Below are 21,062 nucleotides of genomic sequence, written 5' to 3' on the forward strand. Positions count from 1 at the left end.
ACTTAAAAAAAGCTTATTTGATGCATTGAAAGCTTTGAAAAAAAAAACTGCATTTATTTGAAATAAAACTCTATTGTAACATTATAAATGTCTTTAATGTCACCTTTGATCAGTTAATATTTCTTTAAAAAAATCTTAACTGATACCAAACTTTTAAATGGTATTGTACCATAATTTATTTATGTGACAGTTCATGCAATTAGTAGCAGATGGTATTAAAGAATACAATAACGTAATTTTCTTTTGCAGGTCAGTAGAAGAGCAAGAACGACCGTTTGCTTTAGGAATGCAGTTTGTGCTACTAAGAACTCTGGGTAAGTCATAAATGCTTAATTTACTTTACTTTAAAATTAACTTTGTCATGAAATCCATCAGCCTTGTTTATCACTGCAGTGAAGCTTTTCATATAGCACCACCTTGTGTTCTTAAACGTAAACTACAGTATTATACATTTGAGTTAGATAAGATGACAGAAACAAATACAGCATAAAATTTAAAGCTTACAGAACCACAAAGTGACTCCAATTGGAAGTTAACAATTCAATCTTCCCTTTAACACAATTCTTCTCTTTTTCCATGCCTGCAGCCTACATTCCCACACCAATCTACTTTGGTGCGGTGATTGACACCACCTGCATGCTCTGGCAGCAGGACTGCGGCATTCACGGCTCGTGCTGGGAGTACGATGTCACTTCCTTCCGCTTCGTGTACTTCGGCCTGGCCGCCAGCCTCAAGTTTGTGGGCTTTGTGTTCATTTTCCTCACCTGGTATTCAATTAAATACAAAGAGGATCATCTGGAGCGCTGGCAGCAGCGTCTGCCTCCTCTGGGCACCGTCAGCGATCTCATCTGTCACGCGGGAGGCCACAAGAGCCACGCTCGTACCCGCTCCTGCCCCGTTTTCACCCCCCGCCCCGAGCCCCCCGACCAGCCCCCGCTCAACCGCGGACACTGCAGCCAAAGCTGCCCCGGAAACACCCTCAAAGCAATAACCCCACCTGCCCGCTCGCTGCAGGAAATGCACATTTGAAGAACGTGAGCCCTGACATCTGCCTCCACGTGCCTTCCTGTCAGGTGTCCTCCTCCATGACAAGACAGCGTGCGACGTACACCTGTTTTGCTCCGCGTGGCTTTCAGGGGCTTGCTGCGCTCACCGATTTCTATGTCACCTGTACAAACTCACAGCAAATACACATTACGTAGTATTTGCTGTCGAAGCGTATGGAAGACATCTCATGGTGCTAAATGAGGAACAGAGAGGACATTTCTCTATACCCAATCTTGGATTCCAAGATTATTATATCAAAGACGTAACACAAGCACAAATGGATATCAGTACTATGCAACGCTGTACCGCATTAAAGCCTGCAGGCAGTCGCTTGCTACTATATGATCATAATTCACATCTCACATGGTCTTTCTGAACAAATCTGTGAAGAATTCACTTCAGAATGGTGTTAACATTTCCCTTCTGGTTAGTTGGGAGGCTTCAGTGTGATTCGGATGGTATTCAAGGAGCTGTACGAGAACATTCAGCCTCCTCCAGACAGATCACATGGTCCTGTATGTAAATTCAGTGCCTCAGATTGCCCCGTCAGCAGTGAAGTCTGCTGGCACTGAGCACTGAGTGGACTGCTAAAACGCATTTGGAGAAGGACTTTAAAGCCTTGACTTCTCGTTCATCTTCATAATCATTCTGTCTGTTCAGTGATTGACTGTCAAATGGCAATATGTGTTTAGATGCATACTGTTGGATCAGATGTTTGTTCAGTGGTCCAGTATCAGGTCTTAAAGAAGTCAGATCAATTCGATGGATTTTTTGGCAAATCCATATTCAAACCGGTTTTGTTTTTTTGTAAGTGTGAACAACAGAAAACACAACCCCATCCTAATCATATCCATATCTGGTTTGAAATCTGATTCAAATCTGATTTTTTTTTCTTAGTCTAAATGGTAAAATCAGACAAACCAGTCAATATTTCTCTCTCTTTCCTTATATGCGCTCTAAAAATAGTTCTTTATTGGCATCTGTGATTCCATGAAGAAACTTTAACATCCATGGATGCTTTACATTGTTCTTTCAAAGTAGAAAAAAGTTTCTTTAGCTTCTAAAAAATGTCCTTCAGAAGGTTATATTGGGAAACCAAAATGGATCTTCAATGGCAACACTTCGAAACCTTTCGGATAGTATGGGTTCCTAAATGTCTCATTTGGTCTAAAGCTTAAGAGATGTCATGATAGATATGAATCGAGGCTAAATTTTTTGTCCTCTTGTTCACTCCGAGAATGATAACTATGAAGTTAACTTTAACAATATTAGTGTTCACACCAATGGACAAAAACATTGTTATATGTGACCCTGGGCCACAAAACCAGTCATAATGGTCAATTTCTTGAAATTAAGATTTATACATCATCTGAAACCTGAATAAATAAGCTTTCCTTTGATGTATGGTTTGTTAGGATAGGGCAATATTTGGCCAAGATACAACTATTTGAATGTCTGGAATCTGAGGGTGCAAAAAAAAAAATCTTAATACTGAGAAAATCGCCTTTAAATTTGTCCAGTTTAGTTCTTAGCAATGCATTTTACTATTTAAAAATTTGGTTTTGATATATTTACGGTAGGAAATGTACAAAATATCTTCATGGAACATGATTTTCACGTAATATACTAATGGTTTTTGGCATAAAAGAAAAATGTATAATTTTGACCCATACAATATTTGTTTGGCTATTGCTACAAATAAACCCCAGCGACTTAAGACTGGTTTTGTGGTCCAGGGTCAAATATGAGGTGGATTTTGTTATATGGATGGCATCATGTTGATACACATCGGATTACATCAGCAGTTTGATCACAAAAATGTCATTCCTAAAAGACTGGTTAAAAACCAAATCGGATTTGTGTGTAGTGTGAACACAGCAATTCAAATCCAGATAAAAGTGAGGAAGATTCAGGATTCAGTCGGCTGCTCATGCTGCTGCTGCATTCAAATACCTGAGCATGTCTGAGCAGCTTTAGCGACAGCATTGGTAAAGCCATAGCAGAATTAGAATGGATTCTCCGCTTTGGTTTTTGGAGCTGTTGATGTATATGAGCATGTGCTTCGGCTACAGCCTGATCCTCAAGCACTGGCTCTATTCTTATGCACCAACTATGTATAATTAAACTTCTGCCTAATAATATGCAAACCTCAGATTTTCAGTACTCTGTGATGGGTTTATAAAGCCTGTTTGGCAGTTCATTAGATGTAGTCCCAGTTACTTTTGATCAGTACACAGTACAGAAGTCATGAAGTTTTTTAGCTGTGTGCTTTACATAGGTATATTTGGTTCAGTTATGATTAATGAGGGACTAACTTGGTAGCTAGATACTTAGCATGCAAACAACAAAACCCAGCTTAATCAATGAAAAAATGGAGACAATGCTATATTAATCTCCACTTCCAAATGATTTTGTAAGCTGTACTGTATTAGGAACACAATTTCCGAACCACAATTGAGTACATACTTTTTCCAAAACTTTTATTTTCAGTGTTTTTCATAAAAGATGATGTTGAAGAGGTATTTGAGATGCTGATTTCAGTATTAGAATGACTTTTAAAAAATTAGGGTGTAAGAAGTAAAATCAAGCTCTTCTTGAAATGACTTTTTTCCATGTTTGTGAACTATAAGCTGTACCGTGGTGAAAGTCTGACCTTTTTACAATAATCAGGAGCTCCCCATTGGTTTGACCTACAATGTGAGCTGCTCAAAATCAGTCTGATGGAATCGGTTAGGTAGTCGCTGCAAGACAGCCTCAAATGAATATAGGATCTGGAAATAAGAAGAAAAAGTAAAAAAACAATTTCAACATGAGCATAAAGGAAACCAACAAATGCAAAAATTGCAGAAGCCCTGAAGAGAAATATTACTTACAGGAACCCCCCCATACTTGAGGTGCCTTGGCAGAGCAACAGAAAAGCATGCAGTGTTAAATTTGACCACTCACACAGGTTTCAGTTTACTCTTTTTTTATTATTATTATTATTTTAATTGTATTTTGTGCCCATATTTGACTCATTTGCACCTTAATACGGAGCCCCGCACATGGAATGCAGGCTAAATCGTGTGTACGATTTACTATTTTGTTACCTCGATTTATAAATTGTGCGCACGATTTACTATTTTTCGTTCCCTCGATTTATAAATTGTGCACACAATTTCCTAATTCATCCCTCAATTTATAAATTGTGCGCACGATTTCCTAATTCATCCCTCAATTTATAAATCGTGCACACAGTTTACTAATTCATCCCTCGATTTATAAATTGTGCACACAGTTTACTAATTCGTTCCCGCGATTTGCTAAATCATGCACACGATTTATAAATCGAGAGAACGAATTAGTAATGTCATGTGCGGGGCTCCGTACCTTAAACTCTTAAGTTATTCCTTTTAAAGATCAGCTCACATTTGATGTCAAATTAATTTGTTGGAGTCTACTTTTGCTATCAGCAGGGCTGATTTCAGATCAGTGTAAAGGCCAGCTGTGTTTGTCTATCTTCAGTACTCATGGACACATGTGAGCTATTCATTTACTTTAATTCTGTCTTGGTTCTTCAATACATGTATTTATTGAAATAAAAGCTTTTAGAAAGAAGTGGCAATGGAGACAATGTATCATGTGTGAAGTTGTTTTGAGTTCTTCATGTCATTAAAAACAACCAAATGGTTTAATTCTTTAGTGACAAAGCAGTATATTTGTATAGTTTGTTTTTCAAATGTTCATATTTTTATATTTTGTAAGGAATCAAATTTTTTCTTCAGAAACTAGTCTTTTTTTTTTTTTTTAGTAGACAGCAGCACCACCTACAGTGAGACCACAAACATAACACATTTTTATTGGTAAGAAACGTCAGGAGCGTAAGAATGTTTATGGCTTTAAAGCAAATTTATTTAGCTGGGAAAAAAATTAAAAGACTGGCCTTTAAGGCAACTTTTAATAATATTTTAAAAATATTTGTATGATATTAGGACTCAGTGGTCATATTTTTAATTTACAAACACGCATGCACTCGCATACACAAAAGAACAAGACAAACAATGGCAGATATAAGAAAAAGCTTGACTTTTATTTTGAAGGGACAAACTACTGTCAAATGACTTGAATGAAATGAACAGCTTTAAACTTTTAAGCGTGAAAATATATAATATAAAAGAACAGCTTGGTTTTGTCTTTAGTTTCATTGAAGCAGAAAATATATACAACAAAAAAGGCAGAAGTAAGAAACACTTTGAAAAGCATCAGAGATCAAAACATACATCAATCATGACTAATAAATACCAATCATTTCCATTTCATGGTGATGAGGTGATACATCTTTACAAGGGAATAAGAAGCTGCACTCAATGAATGCTTCAAGAACAGCACATGAAGGCAAAAATGAAGCAAATACATTTCTGATTGTGCATTTTTTTTGCTCTGAATGCATGTAGTACTGAGACAAATGAACGGGTGTTGCATGCAAATGCTCCTATCGGGTCAAATATCTCTGCGCCGACAGCTGAAGTCTGGATGGTCAGATATGTACATCGATTCATTTCCTCAAAACTCATTCAGAAACATATAAACTTCTTCACTGTGAATATGGGCAACACAAATTTGCATAATATATGCAGGTTTTATCAACAAAACGTTTTTGAAACTACTTAATTTACACCCACAATTCATGTTGTCAGTTGTGTTCACCCAACCAGTCCCAGTACAATCTTGGTAAATTTGTTTAGGTAGTTACATCGTAAGTAAACCCCCACTTTATGCCTGGCCAGAAAACATTTTTCAAGCATAGATTTAGCTCTATTAATATAATACAAATGTTTCGATATTTGAAGAACAATGTGGATTCCTTAATAAAATAATTTGTCAATAAACAGATTAGAATTCTCTCAAATCTACATAGTTACAAAATGTTAATTCTCTATATCATAGGCAATGTCATTGGATTATTTTTAATCAATAGGTAGGTTATACAGCATCATCTCAAGTGGCTCCTCGTGTTAACAGGCACAAAGACTCAACTTTTCTTTTGTTAAGCACACCGTTCTCTTTATTGCCCGAACCATGAATAAATTAAGTTCTAATGCTGAAATGCTAAATGTGAAATAACTTAACCAAAAGTGTTACTTCATAGTAATAGAATAGATTATTAAATACTTTGCAGTTGGTGCCCCTTCCTCCACAGCTGAAACATAAAGATGTGCTTCACACAGGTTAATGTAGGTGAGAAACGTGAACAAGCTGCATTATTTCCACTTCTCAAGAGCACAGTGTGGCTCAGATAATATTCAGCTGGCATTCGGAGAAAAAAAAAAATTAATAAATAAATCGGTAAGAATAAATAAAAGCAATTCGAAATAATGGTCAACAGATATCACAGTTGCATTACGCGATATCTGTGGCGTGTAGAATAAATTAAAAGGAAAACGTTCACTTTTCTCCACCTTGTGCTGATGATCCAACACCAAAAAATGGCATGAAAACAATCTCAGATTCAGAGGCGACGGGGCCCACGTGACATTGACCCATCTGCGCTCTGATTGGTTCATTTTTTCACAGATAAAGTGCTAACTGAGGAGCCTCTGGGGGATTTGTGTACCGTTTAAAAATCCCAAGGAGCCGTTTTGTGGAACAGGAGTCTTCCTCTAGCTTTGCAAAATAAGTACAGACCACCATCTCAAGTCCAAAAAACGACTGAGACAGAAGCCCCTCCAAAAGGGGGCCATTTAAATGCTGTTTGTTTTGGTGGAAATTCTCTGAAAAATGCCAAATAACAGCGATGGTCAAAATGCATTGCTTCTGAAAGCTAGAAAAAGTCCCTGAGATGCATAATCAGCATTATGACTCCCATTGGTGCCCCTTCTGGATTCATATAAATAACCTTAGCAATATTAATAGTAATGGTAAATGTTGATAATACCACCAATGTAGGTGAGAAGTTCTTATGTACAAATATCCAAAAATCAGTCGGCCAGGCTTGTTTCTGAACTGAAATGTTAGCTGCCACAGCAATGGCAATAATGATAATAAAGATTGTTATAATAACTTAATGCTTTGCTAACATCATAAAGGCAGATAATGCAAATATTGATATCCTGGGATGGAGGGTCTCCATTCATAAAGTAAAGAAAAACAAAACATATAGCATTCATTTACAATCCCTTAGTTCATTTGTACAGAAGAGCCCCCGTTAGACTTTGACAGACTCCATCACTGAAAGCTTCATGGCATCTTCAAGCATTTGATTGTCTGTGAAGGTTGCCGGAGGTTCTGGGACCGAATCCGACAAGCCAATCAGAGACTCCAGGAGACATGTGCCCGGGTCGGCGGCCTGTGGAAGGCTAGGGTAAGTAGGCGACTGGAACTGAAAGAAGTTGTCCACGTGTTCGTACTCCTTTAAGGAGTTGTACAACGAGCTCGGTCCAAGACAAGGAAAGCCGTCGAAGAACTCCAGGTCTGATTCGGATGAGAGGCTCAGGTCCATGTAGCTGGCCGAGTGATCGATGGAGGGTGAGGGCGTGTGGGGGACGGAGCCACTGTGGAATAGAGCGTTGGCTTGATTAGCGTTCTCGTCTAGGAGCTCAGACATGGCCATGCGGCTGTTGTCCGTTTGTGACGTGCTAAGCTTGTCGTCTGTCGAGCTGAAGATGCCGTAGCCCATGGACTCGCTCTTTTTCTGCTGGTAGTCGCAGTTGTTGTTGTTTTGCTCTGTCACAGAACAGTCCTCATTGTCTGTGTCGCTAAAGCTTAGGATTCTCGTAAGTCCGTTTTCGTCTACGTCTAGCGGCGACTGCGCGCTCTGAGCATTTTCGGCGGACTCCGATTCCTCGCTCTGGCCTGAAGAACTAGACGAATCGGTCATGTCGCTGCTACAGCTGTTCTCGCCCACGGCTACTAGCTCCGAGTTGAAGTGAAACGTGGGTCTGTCTGGCGTGGTGCTGCTCTCTGCTGGGTGGATTGGAGAACTGCAGTCTGGCAGATCTTCAGAGGGGGTTTTGCTCTCTGGCGTGTGCTCTTCCAAACGCTTCTCCAGCTCTAGCTTCATGATGGTGTGGATGTAGTGGGTCTGAACTCGGCTGGAGTTGAACTCGATGCGGCCTGCCATGTTCCCACAGCCGTCTTTAGTGCAGCCACATGGGAAGGATGAATGGTCCATCTGTGAAGCCATGAAACATTACATTAATATGTATGAAGAAAGTGTATATAGAATACAGTATTAGAATACGGTTACATGTGGCATTTTAACTTTTAACAAATATAATATACTTTTTAAAGACATGTATTTAACTACTTGAATTGATCTTAATAGTACTTTAAGATTTAATTTAAAAGAATATTTAGTAATTAAATATATAAAAATTTAAATAATAAATAAAAAATTTAAAAGTTTGTGATGCATATAATTTTTTAATCTTTTTTTGTGCATTAAAATATGATAATATACACTACCATTTTAAAGTTGTTGGTTTTTTACTTTAATTTTAAGTTAATTTTAATTTTTTTTGAAAGTAGTATCTTATGCTCACCAAGGCTGCATTTATTTGATCACAGTAATATAATACAGTAATTTAATACATTAATATTGTGACATATTACAGTTTTGTATTTTAATATATATTAAAGTGTAAATTATTTCTGTGAATTTTCAGCAACATGAAAGAAATGAATTTACTGTCACTTTTGATCATTTTAATGCATCCTTACTGAAAAATGTAACACACATATACATATATACACACACATACATATACATATACATATACATATACATTTTATAATATATATATATATATATATATATATATATATATATATATATATATATATATATATATATATATACACACATATACATATATATATATATAAACTCATTTGGCAGATTTGGTCAGTTCATGTATAACCCCATGGCTTTGATGTTTCTGCCGTCATTCTGTACAGTCTGAGCTACAGAAATGATCTCTGTAAATATTATCTATAACCTTGGGATGGTATATTCTAAAGGATGTCTGTCGGGACTGAATTGCTCACCTGACATTTGATCCCAGCCAAACTACAGCTGCAGGTCTCCGGCTCGCAGAAGCCCTGGCAGTCGCATCCGCAGTCTTCTCTCGACGTACGCAAGTCATGCAGTTGACGCTTCTCATCTTTATCGATCTTTTTCACGCCAGCGGCTTTGAGGATGGCATATCTTCTCTTGGAGGGGTAGGGATGCAGGAAGGAACCGTCATCCAAGTTTACTCCGCTGAGGTCGATTTCATCCTCTGGGATGTCATCGATAGTCAACATATCAGCCTCTTCGGACTCCTGGGTACCATTTTTGGTAAGCTGCACACAGAAAAAGGATATTTACATGATTACGACTTTAAAACCTCTCATGTTTTACAACAATTTGAGAAAATTAAACTCAAAAATACCTTCAGCTTAAGAGCTTCCAGTTTTTCCTCCTTTAATCGGTTTTTGATTTTCTCTCGCCGTAGATGGCGCTGTGCTATGGCAAACTCCGCTATTGAGTAGCGGCGCTGGGCGCTGTGCCTCTGTACCATGCCAAGGGTGCAACCTCCCCGGCTGGGCACGCTGGTGAAGCCCTGACAGCGAGGAAAGAAGAAGACCGTAACCTGGTCAAACTGCACGTTGCCTCGCCGTGAGCGCTTGGCCTTCTTCAGGATAGATGTGGCTGAGGAAAGAGAGAAAGAACGAGAGGATAAATATAAGACATTCAGGCTTGTGGTAGACTTGAAAAGAAAACATTAAAGTGGAAAACTGCGGGTGAATACATTCACTGGAATTCATGCTTGGAATTTCTTAATGGAAAATTAAGAGCACATGTCTGAGAGAGAAAAGAGAGTGGTGAGGGGAAAAAAAATTAAGTTCTGTTCCTAGTATCTCATTGGGGAGTATTTGAGTAGGAAGTATGCCAAGCCTAACGGGAAGACTTGGAGTGGCTGAGTCTCTTGTGTAAACATCAAGATCACATTAACGTTATTGTTGCGAATGTACTAAATCGCCACTAGATGGCAGACTACACACAGCAAATCAGCTCAGTGCTATTCAGTCATACTAAAACAAGCACGATATTCCACCACTCAACATCAGAACAGATGTGCAAATAGTTCAGTTAATAGTTTTCGGTCTAATCCAGTCATATGCGAAGACAACTGCATTCCTCTTCGCTCGTGTCTGACAAACAATCCACCCAGGAATTTCCCCCTGGCGCAGAAGTGTGCCGGGAGAGTAAAACATCCAAAATCACAAGCCAGCGGCTGGATGATCTGGAAGTTTGAGGCTTTTAGAAGTGGTGAGGGCACTCAAGGCAGTTGCTATTTAATAACATCATAACTTTATACAAGACGGGCCATCTGTCTGCACATTCCTTGCAAATTATTCCTACAACCAGCCAAAAATCTGCATTCACCAAATGAATCAGTCAATGTCAGTGGTTAAAGCATCTCAAAGGGAGGAATTCTCTTCTTGAAACAAGAAAACCATATTTGTTTTACTCATAAACTCCTTGTCCTCTGTGCAGGAATACTTGATGTCAAACTGTTAGCCTCTGAGAGAGAGAAGCACATTCTCCCTCAGGGCCACCAGCCCACCGATTGTTATCTGAAGGGAATGAGGGAGATTGATCTTACTGTCCCTGCAGCTGGTTTCTATTAGACTTGCAATGGTGGGAACTCATCCTTGCACGTTTTCCTATCTAGAAGCTTGTGCAAATATGTTTTGCTCATCTAATGGGGAAAAAATAATGTATGATGGAAAATCTCATGTGCCCTCATATATAGACAGGACCATCTCAGAAATACAGCACCATGTAATTCCTTAAAGAACAAAGCAACTTTATGTATTATCAAGTTGGTATTGGTGATCTTATGAATAAGAGTAAACAAGTAATGCAAAAAGTCTGGTGATGTGCTTAAAAATTTATACTCTATGGTTCTTAGTCAGGGTTGAGGCATGTTTTCATGTCAATGAGGGACAGATAAAGAGGATGTTCAGTGGTTTGTACTTTTGAGTGTGTTGGTGCCAATCATTATGCAACACTGAAAATACATCCAAAAAACTCCAGAAAACATGGTTTGTGAATATTAGACATGTGCAAGCTACTGAACAGATTGTACACTACTGTTCAAAAGTTTGGGTCATTTTGGGTCAAATTATTTTATTCAGCAAGGATGCATTGAATTTATCTAAAGGGAAAAGACAGACATTCATAAAGACTTCTGTTTTAAATAAATCCTGTTCTTTAGAACTTTCTATTTTTACTTTCTAATATCAAAGAATCCTGACAAAACAAAGACACTTACTGACCACAAACTTTAGAATGGTAGCATGTGTCAGTAACTTAGCTTTGTTCTCATTCCCGCCAAATTAAATATGCCGTCTACCCTGACAATGCTCCATTCTCTAACTTTGCTTCATAAACTCAAGCAGACAGCCGTATCGTTTCCCTTCCTCTTCTCTTCATCCTTGCCTTCCTGCTCCACTCCCCTCTGCCTTTCTCAGCACCTGTGTTGGGTTCATGCCCAGTGCTCAGACAAAGATCTGCGTTCATTCTGTCTCTGTCACATGGCACACTCACTGGCTCCCTGCCCTGCCATCCTGGGAAACTCACAACTGTTTGCTTTCCCTACACTGACTCACCCCAACAACCTGGATGAAGGGCCTGGAGGAGGTGACCTCGTGAGTGGGGCATGCATCAAAACATCCTGTGTAATTAGTTGCATCCATGCAATTAATCTTGCACCCTTCCGTATCTCAATATCACCTTATCAGGTAGCACACCTGGTTGAGATAAGCCTTACGGACCTTAAGCATGAGAAATAACAATGGAAATGGGAGTTTGACGATTCCACCTTAAAGGAATAGTTCACCCAAAATTAACATTTGCTGAAAATGTACTTGCCCTCAGGCAATCCATAATATAAATTAGTTTGTTTCTTCATCAAAACAGATTTGGAGAATTTAGCATTACATCACATGCTCACCAATGGATCCTATGCACTGAATGGGTGCCGTCAGAATGAGTCCAAACAGCTTCTTACAAAGACACAGCTTTTTGCTTCAAGACTTAAATTGATTGACTGGAGCTGATTACTTGTGTATTGTGATAATTGTATCAGCTATTTGGACTCTCATTCTGACGGCACCCACTGCAAAGGATCCATTCGTGAGCAAATGATGTAATGATAAATTTCTCCAAATCTGTTACAATGAATAAACTCTTCAGATGGGCTACGGGTGAATAAATTCTGAAAATTTTAATTTTTGGGTGAACTGCTGTATTCCTTTAAATAAGAACCACTTCTTAACCTTAATCAGAGAATAAATGAGTACTTCAAGTGGGAAAACTCACTGTTTAAGGATGTTGCTGGGGAGCTGGGGTTGCTGGGGGTCGAATCCAGGGTGTCGGAGTAGCAGCTGAGAGAGAGAGAGAGAGAGAGAGAGAAAGAAAAAGAGGAGAGAGAGGAAGGGGAGGAGGAAGAGTAGCACGGGTCCTCCTCCACCTCCTCATACTTCCTCTTGAGAACCCCGCTCATGGCGCTAGCGTTTGGTGATCTGTGGGTAAACAAGCAAAGAAAGAAAAGCATTACAAGAGTGCTAAAAGGGCAAAAATGAAAGTTGCACTTTCGTGCAATCTGCCTTTGTCCATCAGCTTATTTGTTTTGCTATGGAAATGGTACCAATATTGCAAGTAGCGCCTACATGTTATCGTTCAGTGTAGTGCTGTTATTGTCCTAATAGCAGCAAAATGTCCAGTGAGGTTTTTAAATACAGGCTATGAGCATTACTCTCCAAACAAGCAGCTGACCGCGCTTTATGCTGCCTCTGAGTGGCGAGGAAAACAGGAAGCAATCAATCACGTCCCTCTGGTGCAAGTCAACAATTACCAGACCCTTCACCCACTTCTAAATCCAATCGCTTAGACAAATACATTGATTAGGATGGGGGTTGATTACATAGTCACATTAGCAAGGAGGGAAAATTTAGGTTACCTCACTCAAAAAAAACACATCCCAGAACTGGTAGCGGCAATTACGCTTTACACAGCTGCTAAATGCATTTTATGAGACTCTGTAGTAAATGTGTGTACAGCTTGGCACAGTAAACATGTTTATGTAAGCCCAGACTGCATTTGTCGCTGCTCCTGTGGAGAGGTTGCTTACTGGGCAATAAAAGCAATCAATCCATTTGCAGGAAAAGTCTAGCCAGTGCCCACTAGCTTTTAAGGGTCAGAGCCGGTGCAGCACAGTGGCGTTTGCATGAAACCATCATTTAATACTGGTGACTGCGGACTCGTTTGTTTCTCTAAACCACAGTCAGCTAGTTCACCTCAGGCTCGGCCTTTCGATGCACTCCACAGCTTAGACACGTTCCTGCTGAAACAGGCAGAATGGAAGGAAGGAAGGAAAATGGGAAAGGAGGAAACTGTTTGATTTAGAGATAAGAGTTTTCACTGCTGCTTGAGTGAATGGACAAAAATGAAACTTAAGACGTTACAGCTAGCCAACCTATGCTAACTGGACTAAGAAAGTAAATTTTTCCCCCAGAAGACTAAGTGATAATGAGCAGTAAATTAGTGTTTTATAACAAGGCTTGTTCCAAGAAAGAAAGCCACTTTGAAGAAAAAGTGACAGACGGTCGTGACTGGCAGATTATACAGCTCATGATTTTGGTCTATGACAAAAAAATAAAAAGCCAAAATGACACTGAATCATCCCTGCCATATAGAGTGTGATTAACACAATATGACTCAGTAGTTTGCTGCTGTCTATTAATCAAACTTGGCACTTGATTATTGGTTGTTTTATTAAAGCAAACTACTGTATTTAAAAACTTTACTAAATTTTACTTTTTTAATTTATACAAAGCAAAATATAGAATTTTAATTTTGGTGATTTTAAGTTATTGCCCATAATATTATTAATTAATTAATTAATTAATAAATTAATATTTGTTCATCCCTAATCTTTAGACAAGAGTGTGTACACTTCCTTTTCACACAGGTTGCCTTGTTTACAAGCAGAACTTCTATCCCTGTACATGTGTGTTTCACACATTAGTGCTGCAGTCGCAAATGTGCCAGACATCGAGGGCACGTCTGTGCTGTGCTGTGCCAAATATCACTGCCAAAAAGCAGAAGGGGAATCTTTATCTTCATCTGAACCTGACAATATCTTCCAGAAGTCAAACTTTTCTGCTCATGCAACACCAATCGAAAGCAACCCTGACAAGAGGAAATATAGTTGGAAAGTTACACAATAGTTTATGCCATACTCAGGACAAAAGACACAGCAAACAGCTGACTTGCTTGAAAAAACAGTACAGGCGAAGGACATGATCTATTTTTATTCCAAACAGTATGTGTCCAGATCTGTCCTGATTTGCATGCGAACAGAGCCAGCTTGGGAAGCGTGAACCCTTACATGAAAACAAGCAGCATTCTGCACAGACAAGCCCACAGGAAAATATTTTTATATAAACGGCAAGGTGACGAGAGAGAACTTGACACTTGACTTCGGCCACCCAAGAGAAGGCTTGTCCTCATCTGCTCATTTGACTAGTAAATTGCATTGCGCCTTTTCCCAGCGTCACGTTTCAAGAAACAATCCACTCACGCTTAGTACAAGAAACTACCTGCACATAGTATCCGGTGCTCATTCTCACTCGAGTTTACCTTCATTTAACAAAGAAAGAATCCCTGAGGACTGCATGCATGCCTAGCAAGCAGAGGAGTTTTAATTAAGGACTCTGGACAGTGAGGAGAGGGGGAGGACGGCACAGAGACAGAGGGGGGAGAGAGAGGGAGAAACCTGGGTGTTAGAAGTGGGTCATTGTCTCTTGACTGCAGCCTACCTGACACATTGATTTGTTAATCTTGCCTAACGGGCAGAAACAATGACGACGAGCTAATCCCAGGAACAAGAGAGGGGGGATGCAGGGGGCTCAGCTGGAGGTCAATCTGGAGCTTGTCCTGTTGCACTCCAACATCAGCGGCGACTAGAAATACGAGCGAGAACCTCACAAATAAAAAAGTGAGCAGTCAAAGCACATAAATCTGCTACAGAGCAGGTCTGGATTTCACATCCAGGCAGAAGCTGTCACTGGCGAAGTATCCCAGAAGCTCTGAGCAGGTGAAACGTTCACACTGGAGCATAAATTATGCAGGGCTGCCATTCCAATAAAGGCAGTCCACTGATGAGGTATTCTCAATGCTGTTGTCACTAAGGCGGAAATAAATCTCGTGCACAAAGCGAGAATGGCCACAAAAGCAGCAGACTTCTGAAACCGGATCCGTTGTCGACAGGCTCACTGCAGTTTAATGTAGCACAAATTAAACACAGGTTTCATTGAAACTTCTCAAACTCCCTGCTCTCACTGTCCTGCTTTCAAAAATGCAACACTCTTGATCTTATGCAAGAGTGTTGACTTTGCCCCTCCAGCTCACAGCTTCCATCCAGATGATAATCAGCAGCATGTACCTCATCTAAAAAAGCGCAACTATGATAACAGGCTGCAAAAGATGGTGTAAAAACGCTTGTGAGATAAGTGGAATCAAATCCAGGTTCCACAACTCCACTCTCCCCCTGCTGGTCAGCCCTTAAGAACTGCAGTCAGGGGGAGGAGGGAGTCGTGTGTTGTGCAGATCATCACTCTAGATGTTCAGCTACGCCAGAGACATTCTGTTCCTGAACCGCAACCCATGCAGAGTACACATTCATCCCAAATAGGAGCGCGCACTGGTGTGGGAGGAGGGTAGCCACCGAGAACTTTAAACAAATAAATAATGTGATGTCTTCAGCCCACAGGAATTCTCCCCTGGCAACGGCGACACATTCTGTAATAGTCTATCTATCCCAGATGTGTCTGTGTAGTCCAGACCGCTATTGCCCAAGAGGAACCACCTCAGACAGAAACATCTATAAAAACACCTGATGAGGTGTCATGAGTCATCACAGATTACATTATTAGGGTGAAGATGAAGATTTGTGTCATACAGCTGTATGGACTCTCTCCATCATACTATGCATTTCCAAATTAAAAAATACACAGAGAAAGATCTTTAAACAGCACACGTAAAGCTACAGTTATTTGGGCTTCAAGTTGCATTTAAAAAAAATGATAGATATCCTAAAACACCCTCGGAAAATGATTTTGCAGTTTTGAGTGAAACATTCCTCACATTTTAAGTCAACGAGTGGAAAATATGATCATCAGGAAACTGAAAGCAAATGGAACAATTTGCATCAATATCCGAAATGCAAACTTCCAACAGAGTGTGCAAAGTGTAGCTTCCTTGAGAAGTCATCAGCATGAGTTTGTACTGAATACCTTAATGGTGGAAGAAAAAAAAAGAAAAAAAAAAAAACCTAGCCATCTTTACCAGTCTCTTAAGACTCCCAAGGGAGACTATTTGTGTGTGTCAAGGGTGGGGGAGCTCAGGGGTCAGCAGCTCACGTCTGGGGCGCTCACTGGTACCTCACAAGTTTGGAGGAATACTAGAAAGTGACAAAACAGATGGGACCCCTCTGCTTCTCTGTTTTAGAGACATCAGGACCTCCTCCTCCTCAATACAACCACACAATTGCCACACACTGAACTATCCCAAATAGTAACACCCAGTCTGTGGGTGGAAGCTTAATAAAAAGATGACATGTTGTGATGTACACTAATGATGTTGACATCATCTCAATTAAAAGGTATGACTGCTTTAAATGAGACGTGAAGACTTAAAAGAGGTAAGGAAACCAGTTGACTGATTTCAATGTCCATGGTACACGTGCAAGTTCACACCTCATCAACCCACAAGTACATAAAATATATATTTTTTTAATCTTTTATGGGTCCTATTTGATAAGTTTAACGTGTACTGAAAATGAAAACAACATATTTACATCAACATCGTTTTGTAGGAAACGAAACTCACTCGTGCAAAACTCAGGGCTCGAGTGATAAAGTTTTAAAAGACATAAAACGCAATAAAAGACTTACTAAGGTTGGTTTAGGAATAAACATGAGCATGTAGGCGAGGTATGTAAACAAAATTCGATTAGCAATATTAACTATTCCCACAAACAATCCAAGTGAGGTCGCGCGAGAGACACGAATCTGCTCTCACTCGAACTTTCGAAACATCTACAAATACGCAAAGATTCTCTCAATAGCAAGTGCTGCCGAGCTGGTATTTTTGACAATACACTCAGTTTACATACAAGCTTATAAGTGAATACAAAACTTCCACTCTCAAACATTCAATCTGCTTAGGCTACAGACAGGGACTGTGAATTACCTCAGAATGGAACCCAGTAAATGTGTAACAAACGAGTGTGAAACGAGACCATTAGGTTACATTTTCACTTCAGTAACCCCAATCACGCCGCGCACAACGTGTCAGTAATTGTTGAATAATCTCGTGATGACACTCCTCGTGATTGACTGATGTCAATCACAGCATTCATCATATAAACTGTTATATCATAACAATAAGAAATGTGTGGTTTTAAAGCAAGAAAACGAGGAAATAAATGAATAGTTTACATTTATTTGTGTGTGGATTTATATTGGCAATCATTAAACTCAACGAAGTGAAACCGGGCTCGGATCAAGTAAGGTTTCCCTCAGACCTGCGTTCATCCTCGCATGCACACACGGTGACGTCACTGGGGACTGGAAGTGCATGTGAGGCTGAGCGCAGATCTGCAGGCAGACTGTTGAAATGATGCGGTGTGGCACCTTAAGGAGTCGCTCGCGCTTCAGAAGACACACCAGCACTATAAACGTGAACGAGGAATGCACTCGACACATAACACACATCCAAACCAGCAATTACGGCTTATCGGATACACACACATACGGTCCACTATGCTGGAAAACAGCTGCTTACGAGAGCGATCTTTTCATTAAACCCAGCGACCGCAACCATTTACGTTAAAGTGTTTGACAGACAAAACGCTTATATTTACTCCGAATACACTACACTTAAGCATGCGGGTTAAAATAATAAATCGTTTAAAGATTTATTAGAGAAACAAAATGTGTGAATACATTGAAAACCCAAAACAATGGCGAATAATGTAAACTTTAGTTAGTTTTTTTTTTTTTCTGTCACGGCAGCATACAACAATGTCCTCTCCATTCGCTATTTGAAATAGTTACACAACACATTTTATCTGTTTACACTGGCCGACAAAAGAACATTGAAAGTATCTGGCTGGACTCCAGCACCGAGGTTTGCCTATTAGACACATTACAAGTGCAGCGTTAAAGAGCGCGAACCTCCGCTACTCACCAATAACGTGTCCGATCAGCATTAGTATATCACAATAGAGGAAAAGAAGAAGCGGTAATAATCCAAGTGATACGAAAGCGCGTTTATCCGTATAGAGATCCCGTTCTGTCCGTGTGGCTATTGTGCGCTCGGCGTGCTGAAGCAGCAGCTGAAGCTGTTCCTCTTGTCTAAAGCAGACGGCTGAGCAGCGCAGTCTTTTCGTCAGTGGAAAACTCCCTCCTGGCGTGTGACGCAGGCGGTGACTCTGCCCACGCGCCGCTTCCTGCCTTCCGCGCGGAGCGACACTCCTCCTGGCGCACTCGCATTCTGACACATAATCACTATAGTAACATGATTGATAAAATAACAATAACCGCCGTTTATAGGAAATAGTATAGGTTTCATTACTCTGAAAAAAAAAAACTACTGTAGGCATAGTTCCTGTAGTAATCATAGTAAATAACATTTCCTAAAAACATAGAAAGGCCTTTCAGAATCTTTCTGCTATTTTGTTTTATAACAGTGGTGCATAATAACATGTTTTCTATGGTAAACTGTGTGTGTGTGTATTAGTGCAGTCAAAAGATAAACCCATACCAATCAAAAACCAAACAAAAACTTAACATATACTTAGTATATTAATTTATATATATATTAACTTAAAAATTTAAGAAAGCACGTATAAATATAATTATATATTAAATATATATATTAAATATATGTAATATATACATGTAAATATATGTAAACATTTTCAAAATATATATTGTATGTGTGTATTTGCATATACATAATAAATATACACAGCACACACACATAATATGTAAACAAATAAATAAAATGATTATGTGTGTGTGTGTGTGTGTGTGTGTGTGTGTGTGTGTGTATGTGTGTGTGTGTATATATATATATATAAATATATATATACACACACACATGGTAATGTTTGCTATCGTAAATTATATATAAATGTATAATATAAAATGTATTTAATAATATGAATAATTAAATTTATATAATTTAAATGTATGATTTACTCTAGATACTCTTAGGGTTTTTCTTTTACCTTTCTCGTATGATATTTGTGACTAAATAAATTAAATATGTGTAGTTTGATGTTGACTACGTGGTTGTTATTCATAATTTCCTGAGTCAGTCTCCACTGAATTAATGAGTCATAAAGCTTTTGCATCATTTAGTAGTAAATCCCGTAATACTTTTGCATCATTTAGTAGTAAAACTTGTAAAACTCTTGCCTAATTTATTGGTCAGGTTGTTGCAGATGTGCACATTGACATGCAAACTCTCAGACATATAATGAATAAGTAATTTGATTACATTTTTTATGTTTATTAAAAAAATTAGACTGGGGCTGAGGACAAGTTCAGGGTGAATCACAGTGATTTCAGGTATGACTGAACATCATGTCCCCTCCTATCTAAACCATCTCTGAAGTGTTACACCTGTGTCATCATTAACTGCGCACGCCTGCATGACACAGAATTCCACTAATGCAGTATTTATCAGAATGGTGTACAGCCCAGACGTGTTTAGGAGGAGAAACTTTCGATTTCTAGAGAAAAAGGGAGTGTTGCCAGTATCAACACAGGTGTAAAATGTTTGGGTGGAGGCAGCTACTTTTTGTGTACTGAGTGTATTAATCGAACACAGGATCACAGCTCATTTTAGAAGGCTTCGGTCCTTGGGGCCCCGTAAAGCACATAATCATTCTCCAAAACAAATAGGCAGGTCTGATGGCATGCTGAGAATCACATGGCATGCTGTTGTTGCAATACACAAACTAAACTGTTCGACTAAGCTGTGCTCAAATCACTACTCTTGAGCACTTTTATAGTTAATGTTGCTGATTGCTTCTGTGTACATGTTGTTAATAGGTGTTTACTTGTGATTTTTGGCATGATTCATCAGTGTTGGTTTATCTATTAGTGCACGTGTTGAGACAACAAAGCTGGAATGTCCTGTAGATCGTCTCTTCCTGATTAACTTGGCTGTCGCCGTCATGCTTTTAGACACCGTTCAAGTGTATCTAGATAGTCGGCCTTTTAGTACTTTGTCACTTCTCTACTTAACTCCAGCCAGCAAAACCACTAATATCTGTTAGCGTTAAAGAGATTGGCTGACTCTTGCTTTGTCACTGTGGTCTTCAGCTGACAAAACCTGTTAAAAAGAGAAATAGAAACACAGTGTGCTTCCAAAGTAAGGCATCACTGTTACATGCAATAATATTGATAAAAGATGGTTCAGGACATGAAAGAACTCCTCACAAATTCCCAAAGTGAAAAAAAAAGTTAAAGTTAAAGGGATGAAGACTGATACTCACAAATGTTTGTCTGCTCTTCCAAGAAAAGGAGCCTCGGGAGGGGGAGGGGAATGGTTTTGCCAGGGTCACTGGCTCAGGCCTGCATATATTACCCACTATGTCTTTAAAAGTGTGCCAGAGACTTTACCGCAGAGGACGCCCCACATCGAGAACAATAATGGCCCTCAATGCTTACCATCTGCAGGGAGAAAAAAAGCCATTGCTGCACGTGTTCTTAGTAGCACCTCACATGAACTGACTCGCACATTACTGAGCTGGGCTCATATACCTCAGTGCATACATTACAGAACAAGTGCACGCTGGAGTTTCCCATTCAGGTTTTATAGGGAAAGTTCACCCAGAAATTACAATTCTGTAAATATGTAGTCATTCTCATGGTATTCCAAACCTCACAAGCTGAATTTATGAAAA

At 39.4% G+C, this 21,062-nt stretch overlaps 2 protein-coding genes and 1 long non-coding RNA gene across 4 annotated transcripts in view; 1 reads left to right on the forward strand and 2 right to left on the reverse strand.

The window, feature by feature from the left end:
• Nucleotides 1-2,459, forward strand: part of LOC109050241 (solute carrier organic anion transporter family member 5A1-like) — a 47,010-nt gene extending 44,551 nt beyond the window's left edge. The window contains exons 9-10 of the mRNA XM_042752004.1: nucleotides 250-314; nucleotides 587-2,459. Of these exons, the coding sequence (XP_042607938.1) occupies nucleotides 250-314; nucleotides 587-1,029 (508 nt within the window). The 3' untranslated portion in view covers nucleotides 1,030-2,459. The remainder of the gene's footprint in view (nucleotides 1-249; nucleotides 315-586) is intronic.
• A 2,638-nt stretch (nucleotides 2,460-5,097) lies between these two features.
• On the reverse strand, nucleotides 5,098-18,587 carry LOC109048993 (cysteine/serine-rich nuclear protein 1-like). 2 transcript variants are annotated; one of them, XM_042752386.1, is made up of 5 exons: nucleotides 18,332-18,587; nucleotides 12,398-12,600; nucleotides 9,459-9,718; nucleotides 9,073-9,369; nucleotides 5,098-8,197 (listed from the first exon to the last, which is right to left on the reverse strand). In XM_042752386.1, the coding sequence occupies exons 2-5, from the start codon at nucleotides 12,579-12,581 to the stop codon at nucleotides 7,232-7,234; spliced, it is 1,707 nt and encodes a 568-aa protein (XP_042608320.1). In that variant the 5' UTR covers nucleotides 12,582-12,600; nucleotides 18,332-18,587; the 3' UTR covers nucleotides 5,098-7,231. The 2 variants fall into 2 exon arrangements, with proteins under 2 accessions (XP_042608320.1, XP_042608321.1); XM_042752387.1 differs by lacking the exon at nucleotides 18,332-18,587 and adding an exon at nucleotides 17,333-18,313.
• Nucleotides 18,588-19,274: 687 nt separating this feature from the next.
• LOC122142246 overlaps nucleotides 19,275-21,062 on the reverse strand; it is a 104,664-nt gene continuing 102,876 nt past the window's right edge. Inside the window, exons 5-6 of the long non-coding RNA XR_006158471.1 lie at nucleotides 20,652-20,829; nucleotides 19,275-20,488 (exon numbers count right to left, since the gene is read on the reverse strand). This is a non-coding gene — a long non-coding RNA (uncharacterized LOC122142246). The remainder of the gene's footprint in view (nucleotides 20,489-20,651; nucleotides 20,830-21,062) is intronic.

The sequence above is a fragment of the Cyprinus carpio genome, chromosome B24 (assembly GCF_018340385.1).
Source record: "Cyprinus carpio isolate SPL01 chromosome B24, ASM1834038v1, whole genome shotgun sequence".
NCBI classification, from domain to species: Eukaryota; Metazoa; Chordata; class Actinopteri; order Cypriniformes; family Cyprinidae; genus Cyprinus; species Cyprinus carpio.

Coding starts and splice junctions, on each gene's coding strand:
- LOC109048993 (XM_042752386.1), bottom strand. CDS start 12,581: ATGAGCGGGGTTCTCAAGAGGAAGTATGAGGAGGTGGAGGAGGACCCG. Junction 9,370..9,458: donor TGGAAGCTCTTAAGCTGAAG/GTATTTTTGAGT, acceptor TTCTGTGTGCAG/CTTACCAAAAATGGTACCCA. Junction 8,198..9,072: donor TGGCTGGGATCAAATGTCAG/GTGAGCAATTCA, acceptor ATGGCTTCACAG/ATGGACCATTCATCCTTCCC.